At 34.8% G+C, this 14,625-nt stretch overlaps 1 protein-coding gene across 3 annotated transcripts in view; it reads right to left on the bottom strand.

Moving 5' to 3' along the window:
• Nucleotides 1-14,625, bottom strand: part of PIGN (phosphatidylinositol glycan anchor biosynthesis class N) — a 108,339-nt gene that overhangs the window by 68,974 nt on the left and 24,740 nt on the right. For all 3 annotated transcript variants that reach the window (XR_003609173.1, XM_088019354.1, XM_088019355.1), the window contains exons 8-14: nucleotides 11,111-11,235; nucleotides 9,736-9,866; nucleotides 9,127-9,243; nucleotides 6,487-6,527; nucleotides 3,675-3,734; nucleotides 1,860-1,952; nucleotides 1,122-1,177 (exon numbers count right to left, since the gene is read on the bottom strand). Coding sequence is in view for 2 of the 3 variants with exons in the window: in XM_088019354.1 (XP_087875480.1) it covers nucleotides 1,122-1,177; nucleotides 1,860-1,952; nucleotides 3,675-3,734; nucleotides 6,487-6,527; nucleotides 9,127-9,243; nucleotides 9,736-9,866; nucleotides 11,111-11,235 (623 nt within the window). In the remaining variant the exon portion in view is untranslated. The remainder of the gene's footprint in view (nucleotides 1-1,121; nucleotides 1,178-1,859; nucleotides 1,953-3,674; nucleotides 3,735-6,486; nucleotides 6,528-9,126; nucleotides 9,244-9,735; nucleotides 9,867-11,110; nucleotides 11,236-14,625) is intronic.

Genomic DNA, 14,625 nt, shown 5'->3' with positions numbered 1-14,625 from the left:
AGAGGTAATTCTACCTTTAATGTATATTATATAATATTTAGGGCAATTAATTTCATATGATCATAAGTTGCAAAACCCTAATTTTTCTTGGTTTTTGATCTTCTATTCACACAAATACACACACACAAAGTCAGGGATGTAATCACCTTATTTAGAGGGTAATGCAATATTTAAGCCTTTCTAAATTTATGAATACCACACTAGCACTACAGAAGTTGTCAAAAATAATTCCAATGAGGTCATTCAAAGCATCCCTAACACCCATATTTCAAAGAGTTTCTATGTATTTTGGTCAAGACCAAAATCCTTCCTAATTAAATGTGAATCCTTGCTAATTGAAAATGAACCTTGAGGAGGAGGAATAAAGGAGGCTGAATAAACCAGCCCACATCAGAAGTGCGGAGCCAGGGTTGTGACTCATATCTCCCCTCTCCTGAGTCAAGGAAAACAGATCTAGGACAGCAAAATCTTGCTGCCCACCAAAGTCTGCTCTCCTCCTTACCCACCCAGTAGTTGTCAGGGTCTCCCAGAATTGTATCATGGGCCTTTTCTTGTCACTTTCTAAGTTCTCCTAGAGCCTCCTACATGTGCAACAGTTACCACCACCATCTTATCTTATGCTGATGCCTCCAAATTTACACAACCAACTCCCATCTCTATATTGAGATCCAAGTCCCTAACTTGCTACACTAATTTTATTTCTAGCTAACTTCCAACTAATTCTAACTAATTAATTGGTATCTTCAAATGTAAGCTAAACTCAGAAACATTCATCCTTGACCCTCAAACTATCTCTTCCTTCTTTCTACAAGCCATAATGGTACCACCACCTCCCAATCAACCAAGCCAAGAGTCCCTATGCCTTCCCAGGCAGGCCCTGTTCAATGGTCTCCTTAATGTCTCCCACATCTCTCTGTGCCCCTTTATCAACCATTCAAAAGCATCTGGCAACTGGCCCATTATTTACAAAAACAATAGAAAAGGATTTTGTTTTGGAGTTTACACTACTATAAACAAAAAAGTAAAAAAAAAAAGTAAAGTTTCTAAGTAATCTACCCTGTCTGTCCTCAAACTCATTAAAAAAACTCCTTCCTACAAGTTAATAAAAACATGAGACTTACTTAAATGGTGTAAAAAAAAACGGTAAAGTAACTTCTTTTTTCTGAGTCATTTTCACCTGGAATGAGATAGGAAAATATTTTACTATATTATAAATGAGAAAAAAAAATTAGTTTCATTTTGAAATACAAACATCCATTAAAATGTCTCTTTGGGGACAGTTTATTACTTTCAAACTAAATGGAATTTTATGTTACTATATTATTCCATAAATATTTAAACAGAAATTTCAGATTATACTATCATAAGCTGAGAATTAATCATATCAAGCTTGCAAAATAACATATTGTAATGTAATTAAACAATACTTCTTTTACTCTTAGAAAACAAAATAAGTCAAGCTGCGTTAATAGTATTAATAACAAAGTTTCAGCTAAATAGTCACCTCTTTAGCTTAAACATATGGTAATATACATGAAATGACAAGAAATGTTGCAATCTCTAATACTACTCCTGTGGGGGCAAATTCCAATCAATAAAGAGTTGGTGTGTAGTCTTTATAAGCATATGTGGTAGTCTTAAAATTAAAGACACTTCCCAAAGGTAATTCTACACCTCAAACTGATTTCATGGAAAGTGCATTTCAAAAATGTTAAACTTTATGACACTAGTCAAATACACAAAATTTAAAGATAATAAACTACAGAAAATAATTTCTTAAAACACAAAATCAAATATTTTCACTTATATTTGATTTTAAAGTTGTAGTAGTATCCATTTTTGTGTGTGTCATGTTTTACCTTGAATTGTTCAAGAATCTGCATTGCATTTGTAAACATGCTCTCCGCTTTGAAGAGATCAGTGTTGTTAAGATAATCTATAGGAAGGATACCCTGTAAATAATAAACACTGGTTTAATATTACTATTAATATTATTAGCATACTATTATTAGTATTAATAGCTCAGGCTGTTCTTATAAAACAAAACATACTTACAAAGGAAGCACTAGAGATATTTAGATGAACAAATTACTGAAATAATTAAGCAAAATATCTTTTTTTTTTTAAGATTTGACAGAGAGGGACACAGTGAGAGAGGGAACACAAGCAGGGGGAGGGGCAGGCAGAGGGAGAGGGAGAAGCAGGCTCCCCGCTGAGCAGAGAGCCTGATGTAGGACTCGATCCCAGGACCCTGGGACCATGACCTGAGCCGAAGGCAGATGCTTAACCGACTGAGCCACCCAGGTGCCCAAGCAAAATATCTTTTTAAAAATCATAACTGAAAAACGTTCTATTATTTTTTCTACAAAGTAGATATAATAAAGTAAATAAAGCAAAAGAGATGAAATAGGGTCAATAAAACCTAGAATCTATTGAAAGACTACTGTGTGCTAGGCAGTGAACGAAATGCTTTGCACACATGAAAAATCACTATGGTGGGTCACAACCAATACACCTAAAAAGAAAAAAAAGGCATAATAAGAAAATTGAGAGTATACCGTGCACAGTAAGAGTAAAGACTGTTCTGTAAAACTTTTGTTCCAGTTATACACATACACACATACTTATGACTGTAAGGGTCATTTTCTCAGAGTTCTGAGTTAGATGACATAATTTCTTATCAGCATCCAGTTCCCTCCCATTCTTAACAGCATTACCATTCTATGTTTAGAAATCTCTCCCACTATGGAATTTAAAAAACAAAACAGATGAACATAGGGGAAGGGAAGGGAAAAATAAAGTAAGATAAAAACAGAGAGAGAGGCAAACCATAAGAGACTCTTGACTATAGAGAACTATAGAGAACAAACTGAGGGTTGCCGGATGGGTGGGGGGGGCTGGGTTAAATGGGTGATGGGCATTAAGGAGGGCACCCTTGATGAGCACTGGATGTTATATGTAAGTGATGACTCATCACTAAAATCTACTCCTGAAACTAATACAACACCATATGTTAACTAACTTGAATTTAAATAAAATCTTGGCAGGAAAAAAAAAAAAAGAAATCTCCCCCACTGGATATAACATAGTAGGTTTCTAATGGAGCCCCACTTTCCTTTACTGAAGGGTAGACAATTAACCTAAGCTAGCCCATTCAAATGGTAAGCACTGGAATTTGACTCTTGAGAGTCAAGGAACAAAAAGTACAACAGGTATAATACTCTTCTCTCCTAGTGTAGGTGCCCTGGGCACAACTGTTTGGTTCTTTCTTCCAAGTCTCTGGTGCTCTCTTAGTTCCTGTTCATTTCTAAGCCTGGTTTTTGAGCACCCCTTTGATTCAACAACCCAGCAGTATCTTTTTAATAAATTCCCTTGCAATGGATTAAGTTTCTGCTGCTTGCAATAAAAATTATTTATATATTTTTACCACTTATAACTGAAATACAAAGATAAATCTGTACACATTTTAAAAAATAAAAAATTTTAAAGAAAAGCTATTAGACTAGTGCTCCATGTTGTAGGTTATAATACACACAGTTATGAGACATTATTGTATACTTAGAGAGGAAAATAGTTTTAAATGTAACCAAAGATTATTCAGAAAGACATAAAAAAGTAAATTTTACTGTACATTTTTTTTTCCTGAGAGCTGATAAGAAAATTTTACTCCTTACCACTGAATTAAGGGGAAAGGGAACTCCAATAAGAGAAGCCATCAATGGTGCAACATCAGCCTACAAGCAGAAAAGTTCAATTCTAATAAGTCTACAGACATCAATAAGAATATTAAATAATTTAATGTAACTATATTTTGGACTATAATCATGATGTTCATTATACTCCATTACCTTCATTTAATATACAATAGATATCGACTCTAAAAATATCATTTGTTACAGCTGCATTAATGTATAAAAAAATAAATTTGAAAGAGTCCCAAATGTAAAACATGCTAGAACAAAAAGTCACCTACCCTAGTAGCTAAGAACTTGACTACTTTATATGATAGTTTTTCAGTATTATGAAAAGGATGCCTTAACTAGATAGAAAGTAAATAGCAATAGAAGGCTCTATCTGGAGAAATGTATTCATTAACTAAAGTATATACCAGAAGGTTTGGCCAGCCAGTGAAATTCAGGAAAGATACAACCCCCCTAGTTTCCTGGAGAGTTGTTTCTGCCCCCACTTCTACTTCCCCAGCCCCCCACCACTCCTCAGCCCGCTCCAAGTTCCTTTTTGACCCTTCACCATCCCATTCTCCTTTGACCACTCTCCTTTGGAGAGCTAACATCCTCTGTTTTTCAACATCTGACTGTTTTTATATTAGTCCTTATAATTTTCAGGAAGTAAAGTGCTTAGATGTCAGAATACCCAGTTCCAAATCCTTGCTTGCAAACTCTCAGACCTTGGGCAGGTTACTTAACCTCCACCAATGTCTTGGTTTCCTTATCATTTATTTACCTATTTCCTTATCATTTATTTATTTAAAAAACTCTCCCTTAACAGAGTTATGGCATAATTAAATGAGATTAAATTTATGAAGTACCTGGCACATAATAATCGTGCAATAAATGGTAGCTACAAATGCTGTTGTGGTTATTTTAATTACTTGGCCTCTCAGCAGCACTGTGTAGCCCACTCCCTTCTCAGCTTCTGTAACACTGCACTCCACTGAGTGTCTTCAATTTCACTGTGGCTCTTTTCCAGATACCATCTCTATTTCCCCATTTAAAGTTGGAGCTTGGTCCCAGGCTCTCAATGCTTCTCACTCTTTACCCATCTGGACTCTCTTTACGAAGTAGCATCCCACAGAAAATTGGAAAACTCCAATGGCCTCTAATTGCCTTCTCCCTTTTCCCCAGAGGCCACTGTTGGCCTCCTCTAATGCTACAGCCAAAGAAATCCTTTCACCAAAAGACAGATTATATCACTCTCCATGCTTCAAATACTTCAAGGGCTTCCCCAAGCTTTAGGATTAAGTCCACAGACCCAAAAGGCCCTTCAGGGTCTAGCACCTACCCAGACATCATACTACAGTCTCAGTTGCTCTGTGCTGTAACCCTTTCATATACCATTATCCTCTTACCAGAGCTCTGTGTACATGATGCTGCCTCTGCCTGGAAAGGGAAACGGAGGATCGTGTGCCTCGTAACTCCTACTTCTTCTCCAGTCTCAGCTCAATCCTCAATGTCCTGGGAAGACTTTGTTGACCATACCATCTACCATATACATCCACTCTACGCTCTCCTGGCTTCACAGTCCTCTTTTGTAGTACTTAGCACAGCTGTAATTTTACATTTATTTGTATAATAATTTGGTTACTCTGTTCTCACCCCCACACTGTAAGCTTCCCAGGGCAGGCATTTTGTCTGCTTTGACTCATCATTATATCCCTTATACATGTTTAATGCTAATGTCTACACAATGTTCAAACATACTGCAGACACAAAACAATGCTGGTGGAAGGAATGAATAAAGAAATTCTCACCTAATGTAGATTTGAAGTAGGAGCATTCGGAGAGCAATAGCTGAATCTGTATTTAGTTTTAAATTATAATCCAGTCTGGCTATAAGTAAAACATGTTTTATGATCTTCAAGATATTCCCTATTCCTCTAACAGTGATTTTTATTGCAAAATTAAGTTGCTAATTTTATATATTTTCATTTATTTGGGCAATATGCAGCCATCCTGAGAGAAAAGACCATTCTTAATATGCTGACAGAGAATAGGCTTCTGCAATCACAGGCCTGAAAATGAGCTCCTGGACCTTGGTTTATCTACTACAATAAGAAATACCGGCTTGTGAGGTGACCTGGAGAAGGTAAAATAGTCCTACCACCTTGAAGGCCATATACCAATAATGCCATGCCTTTTACAAATAGTGAAGATGGCTGTTTACATAGCATATCTTCAACAATGAAAATTCCATGCTTCTTATTTATACATAATGTTACCAGTCTAACTTAGATTAAGTTGGCCATGCATTTCCTGTAATCTAAGGTTTCTAGCTAAGTAATCTATATTTTGTCATCTTTTTTTCCATTGCATTTGTAAGCATCCTGGCTAGAATTAAAGATAAAATATGTGTTAATAAAAAAGAAATGGTAACTCATACTACCGGGGAAAAATCCATAATAGGGTTTTATTATTTATTAGCTCTGTGCTTAAAGCAACTAAGCAAAGCAACCATGACAAGAAATCACAGAAATTGAACAGGCATGCAAATTTCTAATTCTTTAATTAGCCAATGTTATTTGGAGGGAGTCTTCTTTCAGTTTTACTTGAAGCTTTTTTTATTTTGCCAGAAGAAAGATTAGTTGAGTTAAAATATTTGCACTAGAAGGATTTCCCTTGGTAATTGAAATGTTTTGAAGAATCCTTTATCATCATTATTTTTAATATTGTTTTTCACATTTTTTTTTTGGTCTAAACTTGTCATAGGAGATAAAATTAAATTTGAAAGTGATTAAATTGAACTGAATACCTGATGGATATCTTGCCTTTTCCAGTTCTCTAATTTCCATTCTGAAACACAGATACAAGAGCTGATGTTAAGATTAAAAATAAAGAATAGTTTCATTATTAAGAGAGATCAAGCGTAATGTCAAACAAAAGTATTGGGAAAATCTATTTTAAGCCAACTCTGAATAAAAAGGGCACTTAAACAGGCACAGCTATATATTTTTAAAACTAGAATTTTAAAGGAATAGCTTTAAAATAAATATTGGTGTTTTCTGTGATGATTTATTAAACTTTCAAAATGCTCATTTGCAGACAATTGTTTCAAAACATCAAAAGGCCAAGGAAGGGAAGATCAAGTAAAAGGCACAATGATAACAGCTGTCAGCATGACTACAACTAATGACAGTCCTGCTCCAGGGAGTAATTAAAGCAACTGATAGTCTGTCAGGCAACCTAACCCTTTCTTTTTTCTCTAATGGCAGTTGCTTGCAAAATACTTAAAATTGTAGCTGCGATGTTCCTATTGTCACTAATCCCAAATGTTAAAATACCATAGTGAGTTACTATTAAAATCACCTTCAGAGATACCTCATTCCCCTATTTTTCTACATATAAATTCAGAAATTTCATTAAACAGTTATCAAAACAAATGATTAGAGACCATGTCTTGATTTAATGATTTTAAGATATATTACCAAAAGGGTTCTAAGATATTTTTTATGATGAAATTTCCTTTAATAAGCTAGTAAAGTTTAAAAATACATCCCTGGTTCTACTAGTCAGCTACTAAAAATTCACACTAATCATGATGAGTAAAGAATGCACATTCCCTTTCTCTATAACTTATAATTCCTAATATTCATATAAGAACAAAGTATATTCCTTCTGTAGTGATTTTTGAAGCTAAGTCATTCTAAACCATTAATTCACAGAGAAATCAAGTGCCAAAATAAAGTTTTATCTCCTAAGTACAAACATACTATTTAACCTAGTTTCTATGAGACCCAATCTAATCCATTTACCACAGAGCATAGGAATATAGAATGGCAAAGCTGCTTTAGAAAACAGTGTGGCGGTCCACAAGAAATTCAACATAGCTAGAGAGGACCCACTTGTTCCATCCCTAGGTATCTGCCCAAGAGAAATGAAAACATATATCTACACAAAAACTTTTCACACAAATGTTCATAGCAGCACTATCATAATAGCCAAATATGGAAACAATCCAAATGTCCATAAGATGATTGAATAAATAAAATATGGTCTATACATACAATAGAATATTATTCAGCTATAAAAAAAACTACTTATACATGCCACAATACAGATGAACCTTGAAAAAATTATGCCAAGTGGACGAAGTCAGACACAAAGACCAGACAGTGAGTAATTCCACGTTTATGAAATGCCCAGAATAAGCAGATTCAGAGAGAGAAAGTAGAGTAATGGTTGCCAGGTGATAGGGAGAGGGAGAAATAAGGTGTGACTGCTAATGGGTAGGGGGTTTCTTTGGGGGTGCTGATGAAATGTTTGTAATTAGATAGTAGAGGTGATTGTACAGTCTTGTGAATATACTAAAAACCCTTAATTGTACACTTTTAAAACATGAATTAAAATTAAAATGGTATGAGAATTATGTCTCGATAAAAAAATAAATTCAAAGAAATAGTCTAAGAAAATCTTAATATGCAAACCAAAAAGAGTCTTCCATGATAGAAATACCTAAACATGGCTGTCCCTGGAGAAGGTTTTAAAAAGAAAATTTCTAGGCCTCACCCAGACTCATGGAATTCAAATATCTAGTGACAACGTCTGGAAATTTGTTTGTTTTTTTAATCTGTATTTTTAGCAAGGGTTTTGGATGAGCTTTATACAACTAATCTGGAGTAAGGCATTTGAAAGGAATTTGTTTTGGCCAATTAATAAAAATTTTGGAACTCTGGAAAAAATCTTACCTTACAAAATAAGCAGAGCTCCAGGAAAAAGGAATTCATTTTCCTTATGGATTAGGAAGGAAGGGAGGCTTGAGTAACACAGCCTTTAAAAGTACTAGAGACAGGGCACAATCAGTCCAGTTGTGAAATGTCAATTTGTGACATATGTGTGATTTATCTGAGTGATAGTCTTTCCAGGTAAGATTTGACTCAAGAGTTTAATGTAAATCCCAGCAATAAAAAGGCTTGTAGAAAAAAAAGTAATAGGATAATTTATACTTGTATCTTCATAAGGCAGATAACTAAGACTATATATTTCTTTTCTTTTTTTTTGAGAGAGAGAGAGAGAGAGCGTGCGCCCGTGTGTGTGCAGGCGCCTGTGAGCAGGGAGGGGAGAGTGGGAGGGAGAGAGAGAATCCTAAGCAGGTTCCAGGCTCAGCGCAGAAGCCCAATGTGGGGCTTGATCTCATGACTCTGAGATCATGATCAGAGCCAAAATAAGAGTTGGACGCTTAACTGACTGAGCCATCTAGGCACCCCTAAGACTATATATTTCAATCCGAATATTATAAACCAAATAATACAAACTATACAAAAGTAATACATAAAAATCATGATACAAATATCAAAATGAAAACTATAACTTGAAAAGTAATCTTTTAAAGTTAAACTTTGGTTTTATTTTAAAATGTTGTATTTATAAAAACAATAAAGATAAATGTTTATACCTTTCAAAAATGCATCATCAAATTTCTGAGCTGATACTTTTTGGGGATACTTGATTCCAGCTCCCCAAGAGACAAAAGGAGTTAAAGTCTCTGAAGGATGACCAGCCCCATGGAAACCTACAAATAAGACACCAAGAGTAATAAGACAGTGTATTAAGAACTAACTTATACCTATATATTTTTTTAAATACTTAATTTTTTAAAAAAGATTTTATTTATTTATTTGACAGAAAGAGACAGCAAGAGAGGGAACACAAGCAGGGGGAGTGGGAGAGGGAGAAGCAGGCTTCCCACTGAGCGGGGAGCCCAATGCGGTGCTCGATCCCAGGACCCTGGGATTATGATCTGAGCTGAAAGCAGACGCTTAACGACTGAGCCATCCAGGCGCCCCTCTAATTTCTCATTTTAAAGGAGAATATATTCCTCTTATAGCTAGAAGATCCTCTGCATAAGATCAGGTTTTTTTCTAACATTAACACATTAAGCAATTTTGTGCTAGACACTACGTATACTAAGACATCTAATCCTCTTCAACATTACAAAATATCTGCAAGCTCCATTTACCAGTACTTTAATCATACGGTACATGTCACTTAAAGACAGACTAACCCCAGTCTGTCATGCCATGGTCAGAGGTAAAGATAAATGCTGTTTTCCCATCATTTCCATAAAAATGTTCAAGCATGGACACAATCTCTTTTATTCCATCATCAACTACTTTAACGTTGTCCTTATATTCCCTGTTTAAAAAGAAACAGAAGAACAAATTAAATTATAATAATTTGGAAAACTCAAATTTCTTCAACATGAACTAATTACATCTAAAGTTGGTAACTCCTAAAATACTTTTTTTAAAATTTTTTATTTAAATTCAATTAGCCAACATATAGAGTACATCACTCCTAAAATAATTTTTTTTTAAGACTTTATTCATTTATTTGTCAGAGAGGGAGAAAGAGAGAGTGCACAAGCAGGGGGAGCAGCAGGCAGAGAGAGAAGCAGACTCCCCGCTGAGCAGGGAGCCCAAAATGGGACTCGATCCCAGCGTCCTGGAATCATGATCCTGGGAAGGCAGACGCTTAACCAACTGAGCCACCCAAGCATCCCTCCTAAAATACTTATAGATTTCATCATGAATATTTTAAAATCAGAGCTCTTTAGATTGTTAAAAATAATATTCTCTCCTTGTAAAGAAGCAAAAGAATATGAAATAGTTTTCAGGAATAGTTTAAAAGAAGAATATTCTCCTATACTAGCAAATACATTTTAATGAATGCTTTTTACATCTCAAATGCATTAATTATGACTTCCAAGTTCATGCCTCTCAGTGCAAACTATATTGTTCTTGTCATATTAATAGGTATCACTGTTTCAAGTATAAAATGTTTCCATCCCTTAGTGTTTGTGATATAAAACATATATAACATAACATTCTAAACAAATTATATTTAAGCGTTCCATTCAGTTGAACAGTTTGGTTTGGTATGAAGTCTTTCACTTGAACCAGTCCATCATGTTCAAGAAAGGGAGCATGAGGTATTCGTTACTGGCGGCTAATCAATAGGCTTTATCGTTACAGTTAGACTTATCTAAACCAAATTCTAAATAAAGAAGTATAACATGGATTCTTCCTCTTATGGTTCGCAAAACTGAGAAAAATATTTGCTGTTTTATATAAGGAGTGCTACTGAAATATAGTATACAAAACTTTATACATTTGCTAGATACAATATTGATTAAATGGAACACACAAGGAATAGCTAATTACATCTTTTTGTGATATAAATATTAACACCATATAAATGCTTTCGCCCCCAAGATTTCCTTAAATATTTCTAAAATATATAGTTTTTCCCTTCCTTGATAAATGAATACGGAATATAAGTAATATGATAATTACAAAAAAATTATAATACTTTCAAAAGTTCAAACAGAATAGCTAAGTCTCTCAAAAACACAAAATTAAACACAGCATTAAAATTACCTCGATGTTGGTCGGTGAGCATGTCCATTTGTATCTATTCCTAATAAATGTAAGAAAAAAACTATTTTTTCTTCATTTACTTTAGAAAACAAAGATTGGTTGTTTCTGGCAGCATGAAAGAATTCCTATATGTAACAAATCAGTTAAAGAAATTTAGTTCATTTTTTTTATTTAAAAAATAATGCTGATGAAAACATTTAATAACATTTATATATAACTATAAAATTATCTTATTTTGTTTAAATTTGTCCTCAGGACCTACTAGTACAAAGTTTGTATTGTTGGTTCAGACATCAACATTCAAATAATGAGTGAGCTATTTTCTGGGTTATAAAAGTAGGCCAAGAAAAGTTTATAGAAAGGGGATCTTGATTTCATGAAGATCTCATAATCACTGAATAAAATATAGCAGGTTGAAGAAATATTTTGACAAGAATCAAATAAAACAGTACTAGAGGCAACATTTTAGGAACATTTTATCATTTTTAAATGTTTTTGGAGCTGGACTACTTCTCACTGTCCTGTCTCGGTTACCACCCTAGTTCCAACGAGTTCAACCATAACTGCTCACTCGGAACATTGTGAATAGCTTCCAAACAATCTCCTTTGCCCAAGACTAGAAATCTGTTCTTCACATTGTATGACAGAAAAATGCCCTAACTTAATAAAATAAGGGCCAAAATTATTATAATAATTTCATAATGATAAGCTGGATTCATAATGCCCTAAGACAAAGGATTAAACTTCTACTTACATACACATGAACATGTAAACAAGTACCTGTGGGGAATGCTTTCAAATTATTTTAGATAAATCAACAGGCTAGGCCAAGATACATAATTATTGTTCACATAAATGTCTCTAACTATACAGTACATGGTAACTTTAACAAGAGCTATTTAATTATCCAATAAAAGTCTGAAGTACTTTTTGAAATAATTCTTCATTATTACAAATACTAAAAAATACAAATGGTGCCATTAGAGAAGCCTGCTATTCAAGAATAGAAATAAATAAAAAACATAATATGTAACCTGCTACCATCCTCCTTAAAAGCATAAAATCATCCCCTAACTTTCATATACATTCTACTTAGCCCCGAAGTAGTTTTAAATCTAGATAGAAGTGGCGAGTTCTTCAAAAGAAAGGAGTTAAATTCTAATGATATAATCGAAAGCTGACAAAAACCAAAAAAACCTAGCAACTTAAGTTAGAATTTGTTCCATGACTGGTAAAAAAAAAAAATTCCACTGTGTAAAAAGTGCTATTCATTCACATATGGGCATAAGATCTGGGAAGCCATGAAATACTAATCTTGTAGAGCTCAACCTGTTAGATTCCTATTGGTTTTTAAAAGTTAGTCTTTTGGACATAAGAGGTGGAACATACCCCTAGCTACTTTCCCTTCCATATTTAGTACACTGGTGACCATCAGCTCCCACTTTTTCTCATCTCCTTGCAAAGGCACTCATTCATTTCTACACTCAACAAATGTTTGTTATGCATCAAGGGAGACTACTCGATGACTACCCCAACATGCACTCTCCTTTTCTCTCTGAGTAAAAACTTGTGGTTTCAAGAAACATGGCAAGGCTCAACCTTAAAACCTACATATTTCCCATCCTCTCATACAACTAGACGTACCTTAGTGGTTGTGGCCAATGAGGTATAAATCAAATATTTCAGTCTAAAGACTATGAAGACCTCAGGCTCTCTGAAATAAATATAACTTAGCAGGAAAGAAGTTCCTTTTTGATTCCTTGTACTGTTGGTCCTAAAACACTGAAATAATGGCATCTCTTGGATCATGAAAAAACTTTGGAAGATAAAAACTCATGCTCTGAGGACAGAGGAGAAATTCAAAGAGACTGGGTCTTAATGACACCATGGAACCAGTATGGCAGTCATGTACTGCATCAACCCTGGGCTGCCTACTTTTAAGCCATATTTTTTCCCCTATTACACAGAACTAAACCTAATCTAAGCTAACACTTGTATCTATGTACCAGACAATTCCTTGACAGGAATTAAGTTAACAATGAGAAAAAGTCATTATCTCTACCAACAAGATGTATGGGGGGATATGCCAATGTATCAACAATTATGGTACAGCATAATAAAATAGTTAAGATAGAGGTATCAAGGGAATATAGAAGAGGGTTGTCTAAGTCGAACGGGAAACGAAGTGAAGCAAAGGGAAGTCACGGAAGGCTTAATAAAGGAGATGGTGCACAAACAGAGTTTTATTTATTGTTTTATTTATTTATTTATTTATTTTTAAAGATTTTATTTATTTATTTGAGAGAGTGTGTGTGAGCAAGAGAGAGAGCACAAGCCGGGGCAGAGGGAGAAGCAGACTCCCCGCAGAGGGGCTCGATCCCAAGACCCAGGGATCATGTCCCGAACCAAAGGCAGTCACTTAACTGAGTCATGCAGGCGCCCTTGCACAAACAGAGTTTTAAAAAGCAAATAGATTCAACACGAATGAAGCTTAAGGACATTATGCTAAGTGAAATAAGCCACTCACAAAGGACAAATACAGTATGGTTCCATTTATATGAGCTGTCTAGGTACAAAACATAGATATATAGGTACAAATACAAAGAAACAGAAAGTAGAATAGTAGTTGCCAGAGGCTGGGAGAGGAGGGGAAATGGGGAGTTGTTGAATGAGCACAGAGTTTCAGTTTTGCAAGATAAAAAAGTTCTGGAGATTGGAGGTACAACGATGTGAATATACTTAACACTATTGAACCTGTACATTTAAAAATGGCTAAAATGGCAAATTTTATGTTACAGGGACTTTACCACATTAAAAAAAAAAGTGAGTAGACATTTACATGGATTTGTTTTGCTTGGATTAAGCATGAGTCTCTGGCCAGGGCACAAGTCCAGGTAAAGACCCCTGACTCCTTCTCCAGCCTCACCTCAGATCTTCCTCCCAGTGAGTATTCCTGCCACCTTAACTTCCCCTTCTTTCAGTTCCTCAAATCTATTATGCTGCCGCTTCCTTCAGTGCCCAAGATTTACATATTACTGTTGACCTGAAATACTCTCTTTCATGTGCAATCCAGATCCATCCAACTTTGTCTCCTATACTTCTAAGATCATCTCAAAACTCTCAGAAAAGCCTTCCCCTGTCTAGATCACAATTTTCTAAAAGTATATTTAGTCCCTGTATTTTTCCTTCACACCATTTCACTGCTGATGATTTCATATTACTGTTATTACTATACATATATACCAGATTTTATGAAGTCAGGGGCAAATCATTTTTTCTGATCACTAGCAGCGTTGAAATAAAGAAAGGAAAAAAAGACATAAAATCAGGCCAGCCACAAGCTATATCTGCCCATACACAAGGAATCAAATCCACGATTCTGGAGCATTTTTAGGTATGTCTATGAAATTAGAAACCAAGTGCCTTTCAGCAGATGCTAACATAAGTAGATTTTATTAAGAAGTGATAATAAGCAAAGTAAACTTTGCCAATTATTTCCTTAAAGAGATTTTATT

The sequence above is a fragment of the Eumetopias jubatus genome, unplaced genomic scaffold, assembly GCF_037043125.1.
Source record: "Eumetopias jubatus isolate StellerSeaLion01/CBP00866 unplaced genomic scaffold, mEumJub1_p1.0 scaffold_16, whole genome shotgun sequence".
In the NCBI taxonomy this organism is placed as follows: Eukaryota; Metazoa; Chordata; class Mammalia; order Carnivora; family Otariidae; genus Eumetopias; species Eumetopias jubatus.
Note: the sequence above shows the minus strand (reverse complement) of the source record. Positions and strands in the feature narration are given on the sequence as shown.